Source organism: Dreissena polymorpha, chromosome 5 (genome assembly GCF_020536995.1).
Source record: "Dreissena polymorpha isolate Duluth1 chromosome 5, UMN_Dpol_1.0, whole genome shotgun sequence".
Classification (NCBI taxonomy): Eukaryota; Metazoa; Mollusca; class Bivalvia; order Myida; family Dreissenidae; genus Dreissena; species Dreissena polymorpha.
Window position 1 is genome coordinate 123,273,528 of NC_068359.1, and position 27,314 is coordinate 123,300,841.

General features: G+C 36.7%; 1 protein-coding gene across 1 annotated transcript in view; it reads left to right on the plus strand.

Annotated features, from left to right (window-relative positions):
* The window catches only part of LOC127831603 (uncharacterized), a 29,490-nt gene extending 2,943 nt beyond the window's left edge, over positions 1–26,547 (plus strand). Inside the window, exons 2-22 of the mRNA XM_052356581.1 lie at positions 3,236–3,485; positions 3,888–4,060; positions 4,717–4,836; positions 6,167–6,292; positions 6,610–6,746; positions 7,975–8,119; positions 8,895–9,020; positions 9,965–10,076; positions 10,622–10,813; positions 11,063–11,209; positions 13,118–13,210; positions 17,668–17,888; positions 18,507–18,594; positions 19,541–19,678; positions 20,195–20,305; positions 21,085–21,201; positions 23,033–23,115; positions 23,580–23,705; positions 24,875–24,970; positions 25,478–25,566; positions 26,440–26,547. Of these exons, the coding sequence (XP_052212541.1) occupies positions 3,236–3,485; positions 3,888–4,060; positions 4,717–4,836; positions 6,167–6,292; positions 6,610–6,746; positions 7,975–8,119; positions 8,895–9,020; positions 9,965–10,076; positions 10,622–10,813; positions 11,063–11,209; positions 13,118–13,210; positions 17,668–17,888; positions 18,507–18,594; positions 19,541–19,678; positions 20,195–20,305; positions 21,085–21,201; positions 23,033–23,115; positions 23,580–23,705; positions 24,875–24,970; positions 25,478–25,566; positions 26,440–26,500 (2,751 nt within the window). The 3' untranslated portion in view covers positions 26,501–26,547. The remainder of the gene's footprint in view (positions 1–3,235; positions 3,486–3,887; positions 4,061–4,716; positions 4,837–6,166; positions 6,293–6,609; positions 6,747–7,974; positions 8,120–8,894; positions 9,021–9,964; positions 10,077–10,621; positions 10,814–11,062; positions 11,210–13,117; positions 13,211–17,667; positions 17,889–18,506; positions 18,595–19,540; positions 19,679–20,194; positions 20,306–21,084; positions 21,202–23,032; positions 23,116–23,579; positions 23,706–24,874; positions 24,971–25,477; positions 25,567–26,439) is intronic.
* The last annotated feature ends 767 nt before the right edge of the window (positions 26,548–27,314 follow it).

Sequence of the window (27,314 nt, forward strand, 5' to 3'; positions counted from 1 at the left end):
TATACAGTATTATTCACACCTATCCGCCTATGTATTATCAGTACTAATGTCTACCCTCTTTCAACACAAATATCAGTGGCACAAACTGGTGGTGGCACAAAACGTCTATAAACCAATCTCAGGTATGATATTTTATTTGCGTCTGGAAACCATCTTCTTATATCAGATAAATTATTTAAAAGACAAACAAATTCGACTCAACTTCATGGGATAATTGCTTTTTTATGGCAAAAATCCTTCAATTTTAAATGCAATAGTAACAAAAACAACACCTCTGTTCGCCAATGTTGTTTATTTTTGTTGGGTTAATCTGCCGTAAATAGGTTGTACATTAATAATGTGAAGTTAAACATGAATAATAAAGATCTGACATTCCACTAAAAAAAACAATAGCGTATATAATTCTTTAAACACATTGAAAGACAATAAATAAAATAAATATCCAGTTATTTTTAAGCACTGTCCCGTTTTTTTCTTTAAAACAAGTCAACTTTAAAAATTAAAATACTGTTTTTCTGAGTTTTTAACCAGGTTTTCCGAAGGAAAAAACTGGTTATTAGATTGGCGAATGCGGGCGGGCTGGTGGGCTGGCTGGCGGGCTGGCGGAATAAGCTTGTCCGGGCCATAACTATGTCGTTCATTGTCAGATTTTAAAATCATTTGGCACATTTGTTCACCATCATTGGACGGTGTGTCGCGCGAAATAATTACGTCGATATCTCCAAGGTCAAGGTCACACTTTGAGTTCAAAGGTCAAAAATGGCCATAAATGAGCTTGTCCTGGCCATAACTATGTCATTCATTGTGAGATTTTAAAATCATTTGGCACATTTGTTCACCATCATGGGACGGTGTGTCCCACGAAAGAATCACGTCAATATCTCCAATGTCAAGGTCGCCACGACTAAAAATAGATTTAAAAAAAAAAAAAAAACTTACAAAGGGGGTTAATTTTTTTTGGTCATTTCAAAAGTTCAGTTTGAGTTTTCTCCCTTTATCAGATTTTTTTTTCACAATGAAAACCTGGTTTTGTGACAATTTTGTCCCTTGTTCAACATTAAATTACCAAAAATTGTTTTATACTGAAAGAAAGATGTTTTATGTCAAATTTGATTAGTTTTTTTATAAACAAAGTCCAGAGGGCGCTATTGAAATACTGTGAGTTTACCCCACATGCCAAACTACAGTGTTTGACTATACAACAATGTACACCTCCCAATCCCAGCACAGGTACTTGAACAAATAATTTGTCCTATATATATAATAAACTTCTTTTCAAGTACCTGTACCTCCCAGTAACCTGGGGCAAGACTTTCCTTATTACTGTTAGCTGTGTGCAAATTGAAATGTGCATTAGATTAACTTGAGCATCCTTGAATAACCCAAAATATTACTTGTCCTGCCGTTTTAATATCATATTTTTAACAATAATTTAACATAATTTTACAGAAGATATTGTAATTTTATAATGACATCAAAACACATGATAAGAATGTACAATACAAAAATTATCCCGTGGATCAAAATTATTTTGTCTGTATTTCTTTAATAAAAATATTCATGATGATAATGTAAATCTTTTTTCTGATCAGATTCATCCAAAGCAAAAAACAACAACAGATATCCATGGTCATTATTTATTGTAACAGACCTCTTGTCTTCTCGAAATTTGTCTGTTGACACAATTTGTATCTTTGGTTTTGTTGAAAAAGTTATATTTATGACCAGGCTTTTTGAAAGATGCCCAATTTAGTGTTCATAAAAGCACGTTTTTGATTAGACAGCTACTAAATGACATGTACCAGCTTGCCATGGATACAATACTTGGAGTATAGGAACAAGCTCTTAATAAGTAATTATGATGTGAGCAATATTTAAGGCATGTGTTCTTTGTCGGTTAAATAAATGACTCAACTCGATCAAATTCTGATACAAATTTTTTTTGTTGAATGTTTATTTTTGCACTGGAAGTTGAGCATATGTGTTTCCATATGGACATAGATACAAATTATTTTGTGCAATAAACTTAATATTTTATGTGAATTGGATTCAGAAAATTATGTCCTGCATTATTTTAAATTTTAAGTCCTGTATTTGGGCAAGATTAGCGCATAACCTCATGTCATGTGTTGTGGAAAATAGTTAATCTTTTGCTTTAGTTTGAACAAATTAATGCAACTTTCACACAACAAGCATAGAAGGTAACAGTAAAAAGATTACTATAACATGAACAGACTAAGTTAGATAAATTATGCATAGTATTATAACATAACAGTTTGTGCAATTTATTCAAAATCTGCTTACCTAGGATTTCAAAAAAATAAGGTGTTGTGTACCTATATTAAATGACACTGTGGTATATGTATATTACAGAAAGATTCCATCCTCAATGATAGTTCAGTATATATTTATGCCTCCCTTCGAAGAAGAGGGGGTATATTGTTTTGCACATGTCGGTAGGTCGGTCCGTCCGTCCGTCCACCAGATGGTTTCCAGATGATAACTCACGAACGCTTAGGCCTAGGATCATGAAACTTAATAGGTTCATTGATCATGACTCGCAGATGACCCCTATTGATTTTCAGGTCACTAGGTCAAAGGTCAAGGTCACAGTGACTTGATTTAATAAAATGGTTTCCGGATGATTACTCAAGAATGCTTACGCCTAGGATCATGAAACTTCTTAGGTACATTAATCATGACTGGCAGATGACCCCTATTGATTTTCAGGTCACTAGGTCAAAGGTCAAGGTCACAGTGACTCGAAACAGTAAAATGGTTTACGGATGATAAATCAAGAATGCTCACGCCTAGGATCATGAAACTTCATAGGTACATTGATCATGACTGGCAGATGACCCCTATTGATTTTCATGTCACTAGGTCAAAGGTCAAGGTCACAGTGACTCGAAACAGTAAAATGGTTTCTGGATTATAACTCAAGAATAATTAGGCCTAGGATCATGAAACTGTATAGGTACATTGATCATGACTGGCAGATGACCCCTATTGATTTTCAGGTCACTAGGTCAAAGGTCAAGGTCACAGTGACAAAAGACGTATTCACACAATAGCTGCCACTACAACTGACAGCCCATATGGGGGGCATGCATGTTTTACACAAACAGCCCTTGTTGAATATATACTCTAAAGATTCCATCTGAAGTGATATTTCAGTTTATTTTAGGGCCTATTTTAATGTTTGCTTACCTGTGTTCTACCATTGATATTTCAGATGGGTAATGCTGCTGTAAAGAATAAAGAAACTCCACCAACAAATAAAACAAACAACAGTGGTGGTGAGAATTCCGCAAACATGTCAAAGCAAAGCTCATTGATTAGCCATAATAAAGACAGAGGAGCTTCAAGTATCAACGACCAAGTGGTTAATGCATCAGAAGCAATAAGAAGCCAAATCAAACACCTAGAGGCTATAGAAAATCTGGGTGCTGCGATCCTGGAGAAGCCAGAGATAGCTGCTGCAGGTATATGTGTGGATAATTGTAAAGTATAAATTAGCCGGGCTGTGGGAAAATCAGGCTTGCTGCATGTACATAAAGTGTTGTTCCAGATAAGCCTTTGCATACCTACCTAATGAGGAATTTGTTAAGTAGAGACTTCCTTTTAACACAACTTTCTATAAGGGCAGAAACTGTTGTTCCTGATTAGCCTGTGCAGACTGCATTAAGCCCCATTTTCCCAGATAGGTGCTTAGTAAAAGTTTTCGTCACATAAATCAGATTGTATTCCTTTTTAAACTGATCATTTTTATTTGGGTTGATGTTGAGGTTCAAATGCAAGTTAAATTGTAAGTGTATTTTGTTTTGGTTGTTAAATTTTGAAAGAAATTTATGAAATGTATAATCAGTCTTAGTGTTTTATTTTAGTAGCCTTACCAGAAGTGGCCTCTACTTCCATGCAGGTTTCCGATGCCAATGTGTTGTTGTCAACTGATACAGTTGTGGAGAAACAGACACCACCATTGGATGAAAAACTGATCGATGAAGGACCTCAAGATCAGCTCATATTTGATTGTGCCTTGAAATCAGCATGTATGCTGGTATGTTACATAGACCTATTTGTATGAACCACATCATGCGATAATGGGTATTATGCCACATTTGGCAAGTGTAGCTCAAGACCAGCCGGCTCATTTCTCTTCAGTTTGATAATACCCTGTTTGTTATAAAGTCATGGAAGGTGTCAAGGTCTCATTAGCAGACATTATGGCCCCTCATCAGAGTCTACAGGGGCAGAGACAGGTCTGGAGCTATTCTGTTTGGGTATTTGATTACACCCCTTTTCACATGCCATGACTCCTATGGTACTGATGGCGTCAAATACCAAAAACAGTATTTATATTTTCTCATTTTCATTCAATCAAGTATTCAAATAGTTATGCTTTCCTTAAGTATGTTGAGAATGCTGGTTTATGGTCAGTGCCTGGCATGGAGAAGGTTTGTCTTGTAAGGAATAGACGATGAAGTTAGGGTGAGATTAAACTTGCAGTTATTGATGATAATGATGAAGTCCATACAACTTATTTCCCCAGTTTATGCTTACCAGTAAAGTTTGATACTTGTTTGTATAAAAAAATCCTCCTTAACATCCTGATTTTACAGAATGTAAACATAATGTGTACAAAACACTTAGATGTCATTTTATAATTTAAATACTTCCAAAATCAACTGCTTGTTTATGTCTGTTTCATTGCAGGTGAAACCAGAGAGTGTGCAAAAGTATGTGACAAAGAATGTTACTAAGCTACAATTACGCAGAGCTTTACCCCTTCATTTCAGCTTGGTTACTTTACTAAACAAGTTTGAAAATTTAAAGGTATGAAAACATATATTTTTAATTACCTATGTAATTGGTATTATATTACATTGTAATTCATTAAAGTGTTTGTTTAAATGGACCAAAATATTATATCAAATGTGACTTTTGGCAATCAAGTGAAGAACAACAGTCTGCTGTTTCTAAAAAAATAATGTTCTTAGTTACATGGTAAGTCACACAAACACAAATATGTTGTAATGTAGAAACTTCTGATTAACATGTAAAAGAATATTGCTCTGCTTTTTTATCGAAGTTTTTTAATCCCCCGCCAAAAGCGCAGGGATATGAAATTGGCGTTGTCCATCTGTTCGTCTGTCCGTCAGTCAGTTCGTCTGTCACAAAATTTATTTTTGGCAGGGGATATCAATTTAACAAATTTGCTTGTTTTACCAAAGATCTGGGATCAATATACTAAATTATGTAACCACGTGCTTATATTAACCTCTGAAATATAAACCCTAAAGTGGTCAACTCAATCATTCAATCATAGAATTGAGTTTGTTTGACAGACCATTTAGGAGTTCAAAATATTGCTAAACCTTTTAAGCTTTCTTGAGCAAGCCTATATCTGTTATGTGTCCACCAATACAGTAACTTCATCAATTGGAATCGGATACCTGTAATAAAGGTCCATTATGGCCATCTTGTTTGACTTATATACATATGCAGCGATTGCCAAAATAAGTTAATAATATCAAAAGCTATGTGGGTCTGGGTCTGGGAAAACATGAATGTTTAAAAGGTCTTCCCAGATTACTTGTGCAGTTCACATAGTTTAATAAGGGACGACACTTTCGGCTTTAATGTAATTTTTATGCCCCCGGTAGGGTGGCATATAGCAGTTGAACTGTCTGTCAGTCTGTCTGTCAGTCTGTCTGTCAGTCTGTGCGTCCATCCGAAAACTTTAACATTTGCCATAACTTTTGCAATATTGAAGATAGAAACTTTATATTTGGCATGCATGTGTATCTCATGAAGCTGCACATTTTGAGTGGTGAAAGGTCAAGGTCATCCTTCAAGGTCAAAAGTCATAAAATACAATCCAAGGGAAGTAATAAGCTTTAAAAGGGAGATAATTTCTAAACCTGCCAAGTGATATACTAAAATTTTATTTCAAAGCGGCGCAATAGGGGGCATTGTGTTTCTGACAAACACATCTCTTGTTCATTCTCTTCTCACCAAAAATCCAGTTTAAAATGTTGTCCCAGATAAGAATGTGCAGACCACGCAGGCTAATCTGGGCGTATACTCTAACCACATCCATTAAGCCCTGTTTACTTTCATCAAGGCTCATATATAACACTTGCAATGCTTGCATGTTTTCTAGGATCTGGATTTGTCACAGAACCAGATGGGACCCCAGGCGTTCCGGGCCGTCTGCCTGGCCATGTGCCACAACGCCTCTATCCTCAGTCTCAACATGTCCGACAACAAGACCGACACTGACACTGCAGTAAGCTTGCCTTTAACATCGACTGATTCTTGTTTCTAATAACAGAGTAAGAAAACTAAGTTCCCTTGTGATGAGGAGGTATTGGAATCCATCCCCAATTTGTATGTGTTCTCAAAGTTCTTCCACAAAGGTGTTTGAAATAGCAATATTGTTTTTTGCAATAAGAAAGTAAACAATATATTATAAATTTAAATTGGGCATTTAGTATGGTCTCATACCTGTACCCATCACTTTCAATGTATGCTCTTATCTAATTTAAAATTAATTACATGTACTCCAGTAATAAAGCCATTAATTGCACATATAATTTGTTGCAGGACTGCATTGGAAAGATGCTTACAGAAAACAAGACCCTTCGATATTTGGATGTGTCCAGTAATTACCTTGGAAAGGACTATTTCTCCAGAAAAGTTGGCCAAGCTCTCAAAGAAAACACCTGTTTGAAGACTCTACGGTTAGTAACGATGTTAATTCTATAAAAGTATCCAGAAACTGAATATCAACCTCTCTCTGGTGTAATGGGACTGAATGCATGTTGATGAAGTTTCCACCAAGATTAGCCTATACAGTCCACACAGGCTTATCAGGGGTGACACCCTATACAGTCCACACAGGCTTATCAGGGGTGACACCCTATACAGTCCACACAGGCTTATCAGGGGTGACACCCTATACAGTCCACACAGGCTTATCAGGGGTGACACCCTATACAGTCCACACAGGCTTATCAGGGGTGACACCCTATACAGTCCACACAGGCTTATCAGGGGTGACACCCTATACAGTCCACACAGGCTTATCAGGGGTGACACCCTATACAGTCCACACAGGCTTATCAGGGGTGACACCCTATACAGTCCACACAGGCTTATCAGGGGTGACACCCTATACAGTCCACACAGGCTTATCAGGGGTGACACCCTATACAGTCCACACAGGCTTATCAGGGGTGACACCCTATACAGTCCACACAGGCTTATCAGGGGTGACACCCTATACAGTCCACACAGGCTTATCAGGGGTGACACCCTATACAGTCCACACAGGCTTATCAGGGGTGACACCCTATACAGTCCACACAGGCTTATCAGGGGTGACACCCTATACAGTCCACACAGGCTTATCAGGGGTGACACTCTATACAGTCCACACAGGCTTATCAGGGGTGACACCCTATACAGTCCACACAGGCTTATCAGGGGTGACACCCTATACAGTCCACACAGGCTTATCAGGGGTGACACCCTATACAGTCCACACAGGCTTATCAGGGGTGACACTCTCCGCTTAAACTGGATTTTTGCTAAGAAGATACGGTAATTCATTGAAACGGAAAATACAATAAAATCGAAAAATGTTGTCTTTGATGAGCCTGCGCTGACTGCGCAGGCTTATCTGGGATGACACTTTATGGGCATGCATTAAACCCTGTTTTCCCAGATTGAGACTCATGAGTATTGAAAGAAGAAGTATAAAGCAGACTCATGTACTATTTGTGGCAGAGGAGCACCTAAATTGGTAAAAAGAGAGTAACAAACTTTTAAAAATTGTCAAGCAAATGAGTTGCAAACTTTTTTAGCTTCTCAAATTTGTGAAAATTTAAATTTGCAAACTTCTAAAAATTGCTCTTCATTTTAAATAAAGCCCTAAAAGGTACAAACAAATTGTTTACACTTCCACAGGTGTGAGAGCATTGGTATGACAGACTGTCGGGTCTTGTTGGAAGGGCTCCAGAGCAGCTCCTCGATGACTGACCTTGACATGAGCTGTAACGATGTGTCAGACAAGGCCGGATTCGGGAAAGCTTTTTCTCAGTGGCTAGCCAAGGTGAACATCTTTTTATCTGGTGGAGAGGATATGTTATAGTTGGATAATATTTGGATAGTTATTATTGGAACGAAATAACGAAATAGTCAAGTTGGAGTATACTAATATTGAAGCCAATCTTCTGATACTAGTTTCCTGAAACTATTGCATTTCCTAGTCATCTACTGGTATGTCTACCTGCAATTTGAAGAAATAGCACCACACTTTTTCCTGTTTTTTTCTCTTTATAACATCTTTGTAATTGACTATCCCTTGATTATTTAAAGTGACCCAATTCCATCTAGTAATTAATAAACAGATGAACCTTTTTAAGTTCCTTTTTTTATCCATGGTTGTTTATTCCAGGATTTAAAGTTCACTGCACATCCCTTGAATAATTCAACCACTTGTGATATTACTAGTATATACTGATAGAATGCAAACATATACTTGGTTAACGAAACTCTAGATTTACAAGTACTTGCTTATCAATTTTAAGAGCAATAATTATGTCATCAAAATGTGTACATAGATGTGAAATATATAATGATGAATTATTCTGTGTAAAACTTACCGATTACTTAATTAACAAGAATTATCTTATCAATTTAGGAGCAAATAATTATGTCCTTAAATTGTGGGCATGAATGTTAAACATGTAATGATGAATGACTGAGCATAACACTTTCTCTAGAGTACTCAATGATAGCAAATATATATTATGATGAATGATTGTGTTTAACACTCTCTCTGGATATTATTTGTTCATAGTACATGTGTGTTTCCTCTTTTACAGCCAGACTGCAGCCTGCGCAGTGTGAGTCTGAGCCGGTGTGAGCTGGACGGTTCCACCATGGTGGAGGTGCTCAAGGGACTTCAAGAGAACAAGTCTCTGCAAGAGATTAATCTTAATGGCACTCGGGTAAGGCGGAGGGCTTGACCATACCAGCCTTGTTCCGGGAAACTTGGCTTACCGGTAATGCATGTGCTTGACCATACCAGCCTTGTTCCGGGAAACTTGGCTTACCGGTAATGCATGTGCCATGCCAGCCTTGTTCCGGGAAACTTGGCTTTCCGGTAATGCATGTGCGTACTGTCATCCATGATTAGCCTTTGCAGTCTGCACAGGCTTATCAAGGATGACCCTTTTCACTTGTGTTGAATTTTAAATTTGAAGAATGTCTCTTCCAGTTATGCAGAAATTTGTGTGCGTGATAAGCCTGTGTTGAGCTGCACAGGCTAATCAGGTTGTAACTAGAGGCACATGTATTAAGCAATGTTGAGCTGCACAGGCTAATTAGGTTGTAACTAGAGGCACATGTATTAAGCAATGTTGAGCTGCACAGGCTAATCAGGTTGTAACTAGAGGCACATGTATTAAGCAATGTTGAGCTGCACAGGCTAATCAGGTTGTAACTAGAGGCACATGTATTAAGCAATGTTGAGCTGCACAGGCAAATCAGGTTGTAACTAGAGGCACATGTATTAAGCAATGTTGAGCTGCACAGGCTAATCAGGTTGTAACTAGAGGCACATGCCACAGGCTAATCAGGTTGTAACTAGAGGCACATGCCACAGGCTAATCAGGTTGTAACTAGAGGCACATGCATTAAGCAATGTTTTCCAAGAACAAGGCTCATGTTGAACATAAAAAAGTTATTCACTTTTGCAATTAAACATTTGATAGTATTTAGTATTTCTTAAGATTCCTGTAAAGCATACATTAATTTATCAAATGTGAATACCAAACATTCAACACCAAGATATTTAATGAACATTGTCACACATGTAGTTGACTTGCATTATTTATGAAAGTAGATGTATGTTGAGTTTTGAACTGCACCATTAGCAGTATTTTACTTTCAGTTCAACAATTTAGGTCAGTTGGTCAGTCTGGTTGTCATGGCAGCCAAGCACCCAACACTGACCACTCTTTGTGTGGACAGTTGTCGTTGTAGTTCAGCAGACCTCTCATGTGGTACCTATTGATGAAGAAAATGGTTGTTCTTTAAAGACGTAATAAATAATAACTCAGTTTACGGTAGTATACCTTTCTTCTATTGGTGACTTGGTTTGTTTTATTAAATTAATGACAATTTCTGAACACCTAAATGTTGTTCAAATGTTTTGTTGATCTCTTCAGGACACCAAATGATTCATTATACTACTAACTACCGTAATTTCTCTAAGTTTTTGGAGATGTATATTTAAAGTACAAGATTAACTCAGGATAAAACAGGGAACCTCACCCAGGAACACATATATTATAGTCCAAGGGGATCAAAAAGTGAATGCCAGTCATTGTAAATGTATGAGTGTTCCTTTTATAAAATATCGAAAGCAAAGATAATTTAGCTGATTGTTGCATTCTTTGGATTTTTACAATTCAGCTATACCTCAATGTGAAGACATCTCAAAGTTAAAAGTATCAAGTTGAATGACTGTAAATGTTCCATTAATAAAATATTTAAAACAAAGATCAATTTGCTGATTATTGCATTCATTTGAATTTTTGCATTTCAGAGGTACCTCAATGTGAAAACTTTTCAAAGTTAAGAGTATTGAGTTTGAATGACTGTGAGTTGACAGATGACTTTATTACTTCCCTGGAAAAGAAGTGCAAAGGGAAGCTACTCTGCATGACCGAGATTGACCTCACAGATAACAGACTACTGAGCACACAAAGTCTGGCATGTGTTCAGAGAATGACCGCAGGTACAGTCATGTTAACTGTATAGTGTTTTTCCACACACACACATCCACAAAAAATTCACTTGACAATTATTGTTGATGTCTTGATGTTAAATGTTGAAAGATGAAAACAGCTTGAGAAATGTGAAAGAAGTTGTCTTTACAAACATGTAATGTTGATGGACCAACTGACAAACTAAGCATATGATTCCAATATAAAACCTCTCTAAAATTTGTTATCAGCATGTTTGAAATACTGTTTGTTTATTGCAGATGAGTTCACCCTTCCTTCACTGCGTAGGCTTCACTACGGGATGAACAAGGAAGACAACCTCACAGCCCGCCTGAAGGAGTTACCTAATCTGCAGTATGTGAACATCAGATTGTGTCACATTTCACATGAGGAGGTGTCAGAACTTGGCAAGTTGTTTACAGCATTTGTTTCTGGTTTTTTGTTTGTTTCAGCTTTTAATACAGATAAGGCCAGTCAAGGTTTTCCTATTTTTATGCCCTCGGTAGGGTGGCATATAGCAGTTGAACTGTCCGTCAGTCAGTATGTCCAGTATGTGTGTCTGACAGTTTGTGTGTATGTCAGTTTGTCCGTCCGTCCGTCCAGAAAAAAACTTTAACGTTGGCGATAACTTTTGCATTATTGAAGATTGAAACTTGATATTTGGCATGCACATGTATCTCAGAAGATAGCAACTTGATATTTGGCATGCACATTTTGAGTGGTGAAAGGTGAAGGTCAAGGTCATGCTTCAAGGTCAAATGTCAAATATATGGCGTCTGTCCGTCCGAAAACTTTAACATTGGCCATAACTTTTTCAGTATTGAAGATAGCAACATGATATTTGGCATGCACATGTATCTCAGAAGATAGCAACTTGATATTTGGCATGCACATGTATCTCATGAAGCTGCACATTTTGAGTGGTGGAAGTTCAAGGTCAAGGTCATCCTTTAAGGTCAAAGGTAAAAAAAAAATCAAAGCGGCGTTCTCATGAAGCTGCACATTTTAAGTGGTGGAAGTTCAAGGTCATCCTTAAAGGTCAAGGTCATCCTTCAAGGTCAAAGGTAAAAAAAAATATATATATAAATTCTAAGCAGCATTCTCATGAAGCTGCACATTTTGAGTAGTGGATGTTCAAGGTCAAGGTCATCCTTCAAGGTCAAAGGTAAAAAAAAAAAAAAAAAATTCAAAGCGGCGCAATAGGGGGCATTGTGTTTCTGACGAACACATCTCTTGTTCACTATTGAAGATAGCAACTTGATATTTGGCATGCATGTGTATCTCATGGAGCTGAACATTTTGAGTGGTGAAAGGTGAAGGTCAAGGTCATTCTTCAAGGTCAAATGTCAAATATATGGCGTCTGTCCGTCGGACGAAAACTTTAACATTGGCCATAACTTTTTCAATATTGAAGATAGCAACTTGATATTTGGCATGCATGTGTATCTTATGAAGCTGCACATTTTGAGCGGTGGAAGTTCAAGGTCAAGGTCAAAGGTCAAAAAAATTATTAAAAGCGGCGTTCTCATGAAGCTGCACATTTTGAGTGATGGAAGTACAAGGTCAAGGTTATCCTTCAAGGTCAAAGGTAAAAAAAATAATGTTTCAAAGCGGCGCAATAGGGGGCATTGTGTTTCTGACAAACACATCTCTTGTTATACAGGAGGTTAATCCTATATAAGCTGTATTCAGATCAATTCCTGTACAAGAGTTATGTCTACATGTATATACAACTGATAAGCTTTTTTTTGGTATAACGTTTATTAAAGAATATTTTTATGTAAGTCTAATAAGCTTTTACTGATTTGGATCAATATTTTAATATTTTTGAATGACAGATTTATATCTTGTGAATTAACACTTCGAAATACTATAATATTAAATAAAACATAACTTGATAAAAATACATTGTTTATCAAACAAGCCCTACTTTAACATAGGACCAATACAAATGACACTTGGACCTGTGGAAAATCACTGGAACTTGTCTTACCAGACAAGTGCCTGAACATATTATTTCTGTGCCCTGGGCCCATTTATACCAACCCATTCTTAGACTTTAAAATAAAGAATAGAGTTAGAACCAACAAAAATACCTCCCGCATTTCAATATACACAGTCTTTCACGGGTGATTATGCTATTAACAAACTGTCTACATGAACAATGATCTAAATAGATTAATCTTAATTCTCTGACTTAAGTCTAAGAATTGTTTTTGAATATGGGCCCTGATGTTGATAGCACCAGCATATCATGTATAATATGATGAGGTGTCTGATTGTCAGCCATATATCAGCAATCAAGCGTATTTCAGGCCGCTATGTAGCAGGCTCCAGTTCCAACATCACAAGTCTTGTCCTGGATGGACTGAAGCTTTCAGGAACAACATGTCTCAAAGAGGTTTTAGGTAAGTAAAACTTAAACAATCTATAGAATGTATCTATATGCTGACTACTCTTCCTGTTAAAATACTGGAAGAGTTCGTGCTTATGACCACTCCTAACCTGTATCTATAACCAAACATCACCTTGACTTTGAAAACATTTGGAGAGATAATCATACCATGAAAATGAAGTTTAACAGGGGTTATACAAGAGTCACACTGCTGGTTGGTTGGTTGGTTGGTTGGTTGGTTGGTTGGTTGGTTGGTTGGTTGGTTGGTTGGTTGGTTGGTTGGTTGGTTGGTTGGTTGGTTGGTTGGTTGGCCGCATACAATTTCTCAGTTTGAGAAAACTTATGCATTCCTTACAGATTTAATTGAAACATAAAATCTGACAAGAAGTGTAGATGTACAAGACCTAATTTGTATGAGCAGTATTCCATTTATGTTCCCTTTAAATCAGCCATGTGCCAAGCTGCTATCCCTGTGGCAAAGTGGTTCTGTGGTTTTTAGCTTCTATTTTTTGAAAAAAAATTATGAGCTATTGTCATCACCTTGGCGTCGGCGTTGGCGTCCGGTTAAGTTTTGCGTTTAGGTCCACTTTTCTCAGAAAGTATCAATGCTATTGCATTCAAACTTGGTACACTTACTTACTATCATGAGGGGACTGGGCAGGCAAAGTAAGATAACTCTGGCGTGCATTTTGACAGAATTATGTGCCCTTTTTATACTTAGAAAATTGAAAATTTTAGTTAAGTTTTGTGTTTAGGTCCATTTTATTCCTTAAGTATCAAAGCTATTGTTTTCATACTTGCAACACTTACTTACTATCATAAGGGGACTGTGCAGGCAAAGTTATGTAACTCTGACTGGCATTTTGACAGAATTATGTGCCCTTTTTATACTTAGAAAATTGAAAATTTGGTTAAGTTTTGTGTTTAGGTCCACTTTATTCCTACAGTATCAAAGCTATTGCTTTCATACTTGCAACACTTATTAACTATCATAAGGGGACTGTGCAGGCAAAGTAATGTAACTCTGACTGGCATTTTGACAGAATTATGTGCCCTTTTTATACTTAAAAAATTACAAATTTGGTTAAGTTTTGTGTTTAGGTCCACTTTATTCCTACAGTATCAAAGCTATTGCTTTCATACTTGCATCACTTATTAACTATCATAAGGGGACTGTGCAGGCAAAGTTATGTAACTCTGACTGGCATTTGGACGGAATTATGGGCCCTTTTTATACTTAGAAAATGGAAAATTTGGTTAAGTTTTGTGTTTTGGTCCACTTTACCCCTAAAGTATCATAGATATTGCTTTCATACTTGGAACACTCGCAAACTATCATAAGGGTACAGTAAAAGGACAAGTTGCCTAACTCTGGTTTTCATTTTTACGGAATTATGGCCCTTTTTTGACTTAGTAACTTTGAATATATGGTTAAATTTTGTGTTTCGATCCACTTTACTTCTAAAGTATCAAGGCTATTGCTTTCAAACTTCAAATACTTTCATGCTATCATGAGGTTACTGTAACTGGCAAGTTGAATTTTACCTTGACCTTTGAATGACCTTTACTCTCAAGGTAAAATTATTAAATTTTGCTAAAATTGCCATAACTTCTTTATTTGTGATTAGATTTGATTGATACTTTGACAAAACTACGCTTACCTGACATACCACAATAGACTCCACCCAAACCATCCCCCGTGCCCTCCCCCCCTCCCCCCCCCCCCCCCCGAATCCTCCCCCCCCCCTATTTTTTTTTTTATTTTTTTTTTAAGATAATCTCACCTCACAAATGACCACCACACCCTCACACTTTACCCCCCCCCCCACCCCCACCCCCCCACCCCCACCCCCCCCACCCCACCCACCCCAATTTTTTTTTGAAACGGTTAAAAACACAAATATTTAATTTTATTATTTTATTTTAGAAATACCGTCCAACCATCGCACCCAAGAATCCCCTCCCCCTAACCCACCCCACCCCCCACCCCCGAATTTTTTTTATTTTTGTTTGCATTTTTTTTTCCGCATTTTTGGAAGATAATGTAATAAATGTCCACGCCCTCACACTATACACCCCTCTTTTCTACCCCTCCCTCCTTTGTGATTGAAATTGAGAGTCCCTTCATCTTTAAAAAGAGAATAGATGAGCGGTCTGCACCCGCAAGGTGGTGCTCTTGTTTTAGCCATGTGCCAAGCTGCTATCCATGTAGCAAAGCGGGCCTGTTGTATTTTTAGTCATGTTTGTGATAAACTATAGTTCAAATTTTCCATTAAATACCAATCAGAGTTGTTATAATTTTATCACATATCACATCGTGTTTTGGACTGTAATTAGTTAAAATGTATATGAGCTGTTCCACAACAATCCTGTTTTAATGACCAAAATGGTTTTATTAGCTCATCTATTTTTTGAAAAAAAATGAGCTATTGTCATCGCCTTGGCGTCGGCCGTTGGCGTTGGCGTCCGGTTAAGTTTTGCGTTAGGTCCTTTTTTCTCAGAAAGCATCAATGCTATTGCATTCAAACTTGGTACACTTACTTACTATCATGAGGGGACTGGGCAGGCAAAGTTAGATAACTCTGGCGTGCATTTTGACAGAATTATGTGCCCTTTTTATACTTAGGAAATTGAAAATTTTGGTTAAGTTTTGTGTTTAGGTCCATTTTATTCCTTAAGTATCAAAGCTATTGCTTTCATACTTGCAACACTTACTAACTATCATAAGGGGACTGTGCAGGCAAAGTTATGTAACTCTGACTGGCATTTTGACAGAATTATGGGCCCTTTTTATACTTAGAAAATTGAAAATTTGGTTAAGTTTTGTGTTTAGGTCCACTTTATTCCTACAGTATCAAAGCTATTGCTTTCATACTTGCAACACTTATTTACTATCATAAGGGGACTGTGCAGGCAAAGTTATGTAACTTTGACTGGCATTTGGACGGAATTATGGGCCCTTTAAAGTTTATACTTAGAAAATTGAAAATTTGGTTAAGTTTTGTGTTTTGGTCCACTTTACCCCTAAAGTATCATAGATATTGCTTTCATACTTGGAACACTCGCAAACTATCATAAGGGTACAGTAAAAGGACAAGTTGCATAGCTCTGGTTGTCATTTTTACGGAATTATGGCCCTTTTTTGACTTAGTAACTTTGAATATATGGTTAAATTTTGTGTTTGATCCACTTTACTTCTAAAGTATCAAGGCTATTGCTTTCAAACTTCAAATACTTTCATGCCAACATGAGGTTACTGTACCTGGCAAGTTGAATTTTACCTTGACCTGTAAATGACCTTGACTCTCAAGGTAAAATTATTAAATTGTGCTAAAATTGCCATAACTTCTTTATTTATGATTAGATTTGATTGATACTTTGACAAAACTACTCTTACCTGACATACCACAATAGACTCCACCCAAACCATCCCCCGTGCCCTCCCCCCGGAATCCCCCCCCCCCTAAATTTATTTTATTTTTTATTTTTTTTTAAGATCATCTCACAAATGACCACCACACCCTCACACTATACCCGCCCCCCCCCCCCCACCCACCCTGCAAAATTTTTTTTTGCATTTTTTTTCGCATTTTTGGAAGATAATGTAATAAATGTCCACACCCCCACACTATACACCCCTCTTCACTCCACCTCTCCCTCCTTTGTGATTTAAATTGAGAGTCCCTTCAGCTTTAAAAAGAAAATAGATGAGCGGTCTGCACCCGCAAGGCAGTGCTCTTGTTATAACTAGGTATTTCACTAGTTTTTTGTCTTATTCGATTGTATATATGGAATTTTAACTTTTTCCTGAATACTGTAAGTTTTTTACTACAACTACTTTTACACACACAATTCACAAAGCAATGTGTGGAAGTTGGATGTTTTCCTTGTAATCACTGATGTCACTTGTACAGAATTTATTGTGGCATAGCTTTTTATGCCCCCTTTCGAAGAAAAGGGGGTATATAGTTTTTGCACTGTCCGTCAGTCTGTCACACTTTTTGTGTCCGCTCTCTAATGCAAATAGTTTTCATCAGATCTTTACCAAACTTGGTCAGAAGTTGTATCTAGACAATATCTAGGTCAAGTTCGAATATGGCTCATGCCGGGACACAAACTAGGTCACGGGGTCACTTAGTGCATTTCAAGGATTTAGTATTTAGGTTTCGAAAAATGCTCATAACTTCCATCAAAGCGTTTATAGGGGGCATATGTCATCCTACGGTGACAGCTCTTGTTTATTTTAAAATTAACCATGGCTTTTCATATTTGTCAACTTTATAGAAAAAAAGCTTGCAAAGAAACATCAGTGGTTTACTTAATTTATAGACTGTAGCCTGTTATGAAAAGAGAATGGTTTGGAAACTTTATTAAATATTGAATTGATGTTATTAAAAATTGAATGTTTGAAAAGGAAAGATGTTAACTTGACAAGGTAACTTCTATGGCTGTCCATTTCCACATTTACAGCCAATCCAAAGACAAACAAACTTTGCACCATGAGTTTGGGAGGATGTGCCCTTGACGACAACGATCTGTCAGCCGTGTGCGACGCCTTCAAGAATGGGATCCAGCTTAGCATGCTCAAACTATCAGCCAATAGAATCACTGACGCTGGAGTCACACACCTGGTGGACGCCATTTTGAAGAACAAATCACCGCTGGCAGTGCTTGATCTGTCCAATAACAGGGTATCATTCTTGTATAATAGGTTTCGGACTTTTGTGAGATTTTTAGCTCGGCTGTTTTCGGAGAAAACCCGAGGTATTGTCATTTCCAGCTTGTCGTGTTTTCCGCCGTAGGTGTCGTGCTAAAACCTTAACATTGGCTATAAAATCAAAGTTCTTCCACCTACAACTTTGAAACCTCATATGTAGCTGCACCTTGATGAGTTCTACACGCCGCACCCATTTTGGGGTCACTAAGTCAAAGGTCACTCTGACCTCTATAAAAAAAAACTTTTCTTCTGACAAGCTTTCATTTATTAAAAACTGCACTTGCAGTCGAGCGTTGGCACCCGCAATGCATTACTCTTGTTTTATGTTTTATGTTGACTTCATCATCATTCTTGTTTGTTTGTTTTTTTTTTACTTTTTTTAGAGCTTTGAAAAGATATTATCCTCATTGGAATGTGGCTAGAAGATGGTACCAATAGATCTTTCTACAGACCTAAATAAATTGAAAGACAAGTACAAAAATTAAACTGTTTTCACTATGCATCAATTTACTATCCTTAAGGATATTCACAAGAACCTAGTAATATTTATTCAAAGCTTCTATACAAGATTATGTAACCAATACTTTTGCAGATTGAAGATGATGGTGCCAAAAAGCTGGTCAAGCTTTTTTCATCAAAATCCATGCTACATAGCCTAAATGTCAGCGCCAATAATATTGGTAAGACCAGTTAAACCTCACTCTAGAAATGTCCTTAAATCATGAATTGATGCTTTTTTTGTAAATACTTTGTTTTACCAACAATAATGACCACAGTAGTGTTAAAGTGATATGATGCGCATTTTTCACTGTTGAATTGAGCTGAAAATAATTAACAGGTCAAAAGAGTTAGTTAGTTAAAATGTGGTTACTGACCAATTATCTACAACTCATCTTACTTCCAGTTGTTTATAAAAAATACATATTATATTCGATATTTTACATTACTGTACAGTCCTCCAAGCCGAAATGATCCATAAAACAAAATTGTGTCTTTGTGTCGTATGAACGAATCTGCACTAAAACTAAATTTAGATTCGCATCTTACATTGAATCATTTGTGTCGTCAGGTGTCAAAATAAAAGTACGGTTGATATTCAAATGCATTATTTCTGGGATATTGTTTTAGTATGTTGATGCTACATTAACAAATGTAAGTGTATATGAAGTTAAAACACCAAAAATAAACAACGGTTGCGATAGACACCTATAAACATAGCATATACTGTTATATGCGCATAATATCACTTTAATGTCAACAACTGATTAAAGTATGTCGAATTCTGTACTGTAATGACATAACAGACAGTGGTGCCCAGCATTTTTACTTATGCATGTATGGGTGTTGTTTTTTTTTTCAGTCAGTCTATTGTGTATTCACCTCTCATAGAATGTGTCAGCACAAACTAATCAGGGAAAACACTTTCAATTGACTTGATTTTCATTTAGATGACACTTTCTTTTAACAAAAAGTTTCATAAAACCTGAAATGGTCTTTCTAGATAAGCGTGTGTAGACTGCGCAGGTTACTCTGAGATTTTCCATTTTGCACATGCATTAAGCCTGGTTTTCCCAGAATACAGTTTAAACTAGACTCAATATGATTTCTTATACCACTTGTCGTCAGGTAAGGAAGGCCTGTGCAGCCTGGTAGGGGTGGTGGCAGGCAAATCCCCGCTGTGCGTCCTTCATGCCCAAGGTCAAGGTCAGAGTCAGGACGAGGGACCAATGGTGGAGATATACAGCCAGCTGGCTAAGAGTCTAGGTGTGTACAGCATACATTTTCATCATAAACCATCCGAATTCTTGCCACTTACTTTTCAATCTCCTGTTAGCTGGTATGTAAATTAAATGGATAATACATCATTTTTACTGATTTTTCTAAACATTACCATCTATGACAAGTGTTCGTCACTGTGAAATTGATTAATTATTAATAATGTTATCATGTTTGAAATGCTATTATAGGATAAAACTATTTGCAAGCTATAGTACTAAAAGTAGAGGCTTATGTCTTGCAAAAGGCTGACTGTATTCATTCCCACACAGACAGATTTGTTCAACGTGTGGAATAAGTTCACAACATAAAATTAAATATCTAAAATCCCTGCAAAATATTGCAGTATTACTAATTGTAAAAGACTGCCTTAAAACACAAAATATCATAAAATGGCATGTATCGAGTTTAAAAAATGTATCTCCCGCAATATTGCCTAAAATATTGTTAGTAAAAGTGAATCTTATGTGGGTTTCTGGAGCTCCAATACTGCGGTGGTTTCAGGTTACAAGGTTCAGATGGAGGGTGAGAAGGTGAGGCCTGGCTGCTGTGACCTGCCTGCAAACCTGCCCCAGGGTCTACTGGTCAACCTGACCAACATGGGTGGACACACCGGTAGGGCAGGCAACAGGGAAGCAAAGACAAAATCAATAAAACATTGACAAGAAACTGACCTTTATATGATCAGCGCTAGCGAAAAATGGGGCTTAATGCATGTGCGTAAAGTGTCGTCCCAGATTAGCCTATTCAGTATACACAGGCTGATCAGGAAAGACACCGCTATAATTGATTTTTTTTTGTTGAAAGGAAGTGTCCTGTAAACAACAATCCAGTCTAAGGGAAATGGTGGTCCCTGATTAGCCTGTGAGGGCTGCACAGGCTAATATGGGAGGGCACTTTATGTGCGTGCATTTAGCTTCGTTTTCTGAGAGCTCTGCAGATCCTTTATCATGCAAACCAGGCATGTCCATTATTGGGAGAAGTTTGTTTATAAAGTTTTGCTTAGAAATATAAAGGTTCCAACATAAGTTGTTATTTATACCATATTTAATTGCATTAGTTAAGAAATTTTCTGTACAAGTTTAGTAAAATATGGGATGACATAACCATAAGTATCCGATCTGATATGGTTAAAATAGTTTAGAACAAGTTTACTTTATTTATTCCAGGTATAGCCTTAAAACTCATTATTTCAAATTACAAATATGAAACATTTGAAAAGATGATTTATGCAAAATCTACCTTAGTATTTGGCAAAGAAGACACAAAGTAAAATAAGAATGATTGATTGTGAACACTTATTTTTATGAATTTTCATTTGGATATTGAATAAAGGTGTTTTCAGTTTTCTGGACAAAAAAAGAACATAACCATGGGCTCTTTATATGATACAGGGTCAGTGGGTCAAGCACTGGACAGCCAGTGTATCCAGACTGACTTCCCCCTGGACCGGCTCCCAGCTCTCTCCTTTCACCACCTTATGCAGATTGCTTGCTTCCTCAAGGGAACCAGTGAGTCATTTCATTTTTTCTGTTTCGTAATAAATTTACCAAACGACAGAGGCACATTTATTGGTTTGAAAATACTTGTTTCTCCTTCTGCCACCTCATTCAGATGGCTTGCTTCCTCAAGGGAACCAGTTAGTGATACTGCATTTTTTCTGTTTCCCAATATATTTATCAAAAGACACAGTCACATTGATTGGTTTTTAGTTCTGTTTTTGCACAGTTGTCTGTCCAATATTTTGAAATAATTTGATAAGCTTCACCAAAAAATAACTAATATGTTGGTACGTGCATGACTCAATCTTTGATGGATTGGAATATACTGGTCATTTTGAGAAATATGGTTTCAAATTTCCTTAAATAAGCAATAATATATCATTGTAGAAAATGTTCATGGTGAGCTATTTTTGTCAGTCTATGTTTATGATGGAGGTTCGTGAGCTGTGCCTCTACAACTTTTAGTTTGAATCTGGGTCACAGGTTTCCAAAAACTAGGTCAACTACAAAAGCCATGACAATATCTATGCTAAGTTTAATTATTGGTCAGATGCATCCAAAAACTAGGTCACCAAGTCAAATCTCAGAAAACCTTTTTAACTCTCTTTTATTTACATTTATGACTCAATCCTGAAACTTGGTTATAATATTTTGTTGACAATTTCTAGGCCAAACTGTTATCTGGGTCATTTGCATCAAAAAACTAGGTCAACAATTTATATGTTAAATTTAGAAACCCGCCTTAATGACTACAATTTTGATGTGAAACATTGTCGGAATGCTCATTTGGACAATATCTGCACCATGTTTGAACTTTTGCCTAAAAATAGATCAACAGGTCAAGTCACTGACAATTGTTGTACCTTGAACTCAGGTGAGCAAGTTAAGGCCATCATGGCCCTTTTGTTTATGTAATAAAGAATTTTCTCCAAATGATATTTTACTGTAGTTAAAAAAAAGATTGTTTCAATGGGTTTTGTTTACAATACCATAATCATACTTAAATCTAACAAAACCAACAACACTGTAAAGGAATTGAAATCATTTGACAAATGGAACTTAACTAGTATAAGTCTTAAATTGTTTTCTTTACATGATAAGCCTATAAATGCACTGACCAAACTGTTTTATCCATTAGCCATGCATACCTATAATCAATGTTAAAAAAAAATCATAATTTTCATGGACAAAACCTAGATATTACATTTACTACCTATTACTTGGCAGGTTGTAGTGGGTATTGTGTCTGCCTAGCAACTGGGAGAGATAATTGGTTCGATACCTACTCTGGGAGTGTTCTTTCTCCTAAAAAGACACGAAATACTGCTTCTACTCAGGAAATTAACTTGATAGTATTTCAATAAGCCTTAGGCTTTTGGTACAATAGAGCTAAAATAAATAGAGAATATTATGTGAGTTTTGGATAAAGATCAAGTTTATCATGCGAGGCTTAGAACCGATGTAGCGTGAGGCTTGCCGAGCGCTAACATGGTTCGTGCCGAGCATGATAAACTTGATCTTTATCCAAAACTCACATAATATTCTATTTTACCTATTATTTTGGGGTCGTTTATCGTTCAAAAAGAGTAAAAATACTTTAAAATTTAAAGAAAAAGCGCTGGTTTTCCAAGTTGACTCCGAAGTGTTTGTTTTACTTCAACGCCATCATTTGCTATGACGTCAATTGAAACATATAGTGTTCTTAAGATAGAGATCGGAAAACCATGGTCTAAAAATAGCGATAGTATAAAGGTTAAGTTTATACGATCGTTGTTATACTATCGATTTTCATCTGGTAATAGGATAAAAAGGTTTTAAATTATTACTTGTCAGGTTCCAGGGAGAGGTGTATGGTCTGAGGCAGAGTGGAATATGATCACTGGGTCAGATCGACCCACCACAGACACACCTTCATGGCTAAAGGTAGGTGCCCTATGCTGACGTGTGACCTCTTTCTCTAATTTTTGCATGTATTTATGTACTTAATAGGCAATACATGCCTAGCCATGAGTAAATACAGCTTTTAAGAAGATATGTTGCTTACAGTGACCAATATGATAAATTTAATATATTTCTGGAATTAAATAAGATAAAATGAATATAAAATGAAGCATTGCATGTTTAAACAGCGCTTTAAGTGTCGAACTTATTATCCCACTGGCTAATCCAGAATGGCACTGCAAGCTTGAAACAAAAAATAGCATAAAAGCAGAAACTGTTTTAAAAGCATATTAGTCTTTGTGGACTGCCCAGGCTTATGGAGACAAATGCATGAAGCCTGGTGTTTCCTAAAATCTAATTAATATTCTTATGTTTTATGTACATATGCCGGGTAATGCAACCCTACATATACCTGTACTGATCTATGCTCCTCCGTGTGTATGCAGATTGCCTCGCAGCGAGACCGGTGTATCTATATCAGCAACCTGCCTGGTAATGCAACCCTACAGAAGCTGGAGTCCATGCTGGAGATGGATGCTGACTGCAGTGTTGAGGAGACATGCCTTATGAAGGTAAGATAAGACAAATTCCAAGCCCCATAGTAAACTTGCAAACTTTCATAGAATTTTTCTTGCCTCTCCTGTTAAACAAATTTTGCAAGTCTGTTAAAATGTAAAAGCTGGATCTATCCTCTTCCAATAATTGCAGACATGAAGGAACCCTCTCTAATCTTTTAGTAGGTATAATTCGCCCAAATGCAAGCACCCTCAGAAAACTGTAAAATTTTGATAGTGAGATTTGGGCAAAAGCACAGTACTTCAATAAACGCAACCTTAACATTCATCTTTCAAAGTAGTCCCCAATTAAATGCACCAAAATGTTGCAGACCCACATAGTATACAGGAAATTACAATAAAAGCATGGGTGGCTTTAACCACACAAGAAAATGAATTTTTTAGAAATTGGCACTATGTACTTTCAAATAGACCTCTTAGGAATACAATTTAATGTAGTGGAATATAACCTATGAAAATGAGTCCGAACTGGAGGAGATGAACTCATGATGCCTTATGAAGATAAGCTCATGCTAAAAATATGGAGAAGATATGACTTATTAAGGTGAATCCATGCTAGAGATAAGTATATGACATTCCTTGTGGAGGTGCCAGGTGAAGTTGAATCCATGCTAGATATGTTTTGAAGTGGCCCCATGAAGGTGAGGTCATACTAAAATATGATTTGGTTATGCTTTACTAAGGTGATTCAATGCTTAGATTAACAAGTCATGCTTTAGAAAGATGAAAATTTCTATATTGGCAGACATTAAGTGATTGGTATGTTGTTTTGTACTAATAGAAAAATAATGAATAACTTCAAAAGCACTCGGCTTATTTAAGATTGTTTTGTGTCCTGACTTTCCAGTTTTAAAATTAGTTTGTATCATCAAATATTTGATTCAGGCGTCTTTTTGGGCATAGAGATACTCTTCTGCCTATAATTTTCTTTAACCCTTTCCAGCTCAGAAGCAAAATAAAAATGGCTATATGCAACCAGCATATACGCAGAGAGACTTGCAGTCTGCTCGGGTTTTATGCTGTTTGTTGCTTGTCATTATGTCATTGTTAGAAATGTAGCCTTTAAAAAAATAGATTAACAAAGTCTTAAATTTTATTTGATGTTCTAAGGCACTACAAATTCATCAAGGTGCATATCTGCTTGGTAAAGTGTTAATTGTCTTCAGGACCCTGTGACTCGGAGTATCAACGGTGTTGGCTGGTGTGTGATGGGCAACCAGGAGTCTGTAAAGAAGGCAATCACTTACTTCAATAATGGGGAGGTAGGTTTGTAGTTTTCAAATGTACAGGTATTCTGTCTGGAGCTTATGTCCAGTCTTCATTCATAAGTCTGGGTGTGGGTTTGTGAATTGTGCTTTAAATAAAAGGCTTCACGGGTAATTTAAATGTGCGAATAACAATCATTTATATGGTGTTTTAAGCTGAAATATTTCACTAATTCAGGCAATATCTCCTTATCTTGATATGAACAACTGATATTGAAATAAAACAGTATATATTGGAATGTGTTTATACAGGTTCTTTAAATCAGTAACTGACCAAAACCTACAACAGTGACCAGCCTTTCAGCAGAAGTATGCTCCCATTGTACTTTTACAATCAGAATAAGGTTACCACACACAATGAAACCTTGCAACAAGTACATAGCTCAGTAACTAGGTACTACACATTTCATTGATGAAACTTAATTTATCACGCCAGGTCATCATGGCATTAAACTCTTGCTAAAAATTGACCATTACCTTAATTTGCACCAACCCCATTTTCAGGCCAAGATATTTGGTCAGGCCATCATGCTGTCTGAGGTGAAGGTCAGGGTGGACAATGCTATGAGTGCTGAACAAGAGAGGCTGGCCATGTAAGTAGAGAGGCTGGCCATGTAAGTAGAGAGGCTGGCCATGTAAGTAGAGAGGCTGGCCATGTAAGTAGAGAGGCTGGCTTTGTAAGTAGAGAGGCTGGCCATGTAAGTAGAGAGGCTGGCCATGTAAGTAGAGAGGCTGGCCATGTAAGTGGGCTGCCTTTAGTTTAAACCTATTTAGTTTAGCTCATTTGCATAGAAAGCATAAAAGGCTTATTGAAACACTCTTGAGTCATTGTCCTGGGTAGTAGAATCAGTGCTTTGTGATTTATGGGGAAGAAACACTCCCAGAGTGGGCATTTGAACCTTGACTTTCTGACACTATATCCAATACGCCATCACACCCTTTATGTGTTAAGTAGTGCAGATAGGACGGAAACATTTTATTTGCATGAAAGTAGATGTACTCTGAACAACTATTCTATTTTGTTGCTAGATACAGTGGAATTTAAAGTGCCTAAAACCAGAAACAAGCAAGCTAATATTAAACAATATAGTATTGTAAAAAAATCCTAACCAATGTTTGAGGTAATTAAAATAGATTAAAAGCAAGAGACATGCAAGATCTAATGCTGTATGTTACTAAACCCTTATTTCAAAAGACATACAACAAACAAGGTATAAGTACCAGGAATAGCCAAGTGGTAAATAATAAGTTATTAATAACCCATCATAACATGATCAAATATATTACCTAAAATCTTTGGACAAAAAACCTTGGTCTAACAGAAAACTGAAGGAATCTCTGTTAGTTACTTGTCAAGTTGTATAAGTGGAATTATTTTTAATTCTGTTCTGTCCACAGGGGAAGAACAGAAATGGACTACTTAGCTTTTGGTTAACTAAGAGATTTGTTTCATTTGTACTCCACAGGGAAGAACGAGAAAATCGTATGAAGCTACGCGCCAAAGAAGACTCGGACACAGGACACTGATCATCAACACAACGGAGACACAGTGGAAACGTCACGCCTACAGGCTGGCACATCCGGCATACGCAGGGAAGAATATGGTGATATCTTTACAAAAACTTGGTATGCATGGCGTACACAGTTGATCTGGTGAAATCTTGACAAAGACACAGCACATATTAAGTAGGCTAAAAGCAGAACCTGGTGAAGTCTTCACACATGCATGGCTAAACGGCTCTATGCCAACAACTCAATATAATGAAATATTGACACAAATATCGTACCTTTCAAGTCTCTTCTGTGACAGCTCTTTTGTATGTAAATGTATTAAAATGTGATATCTCTAACAAATGGCATTAAGGACAAATTTTATCCGTTGTAAGTTATAATGCATTTAATTTTATTGTTAAGTGGTGAATGTTTGATCTATATATATATACTGTTTGTTTGTTAAAAATAAGTTTGAGGGAGATACATACATATTGTGTTGCATGTATTATGTAGAAAGAAATATGGCAGTTATTTTATGGTAATATACAGTAATTTCAGATATGATGTGAAAAACTGAACAAATTGAGATGAAGTTCTTTAGGAAGCTATTAATTGTGATCGCATGAAGTGGTCTTTGGGATTCGGTGTGCATTGTCAACATTTAGCTCGTTACCAAATTAGAGTCTAAATATTAATAACTTTTATCCAATCTTGATGAAACTTGGTCAAAAAGTATATAATGACAATGTCTAGGTCGAGTTTGAATCTTGGTCAAGTGCATCCAAAAACTATGTGACCAATTTAAGTCAAATAAAGAGAAAACCCATATAACACTCTAGGCAGGGAC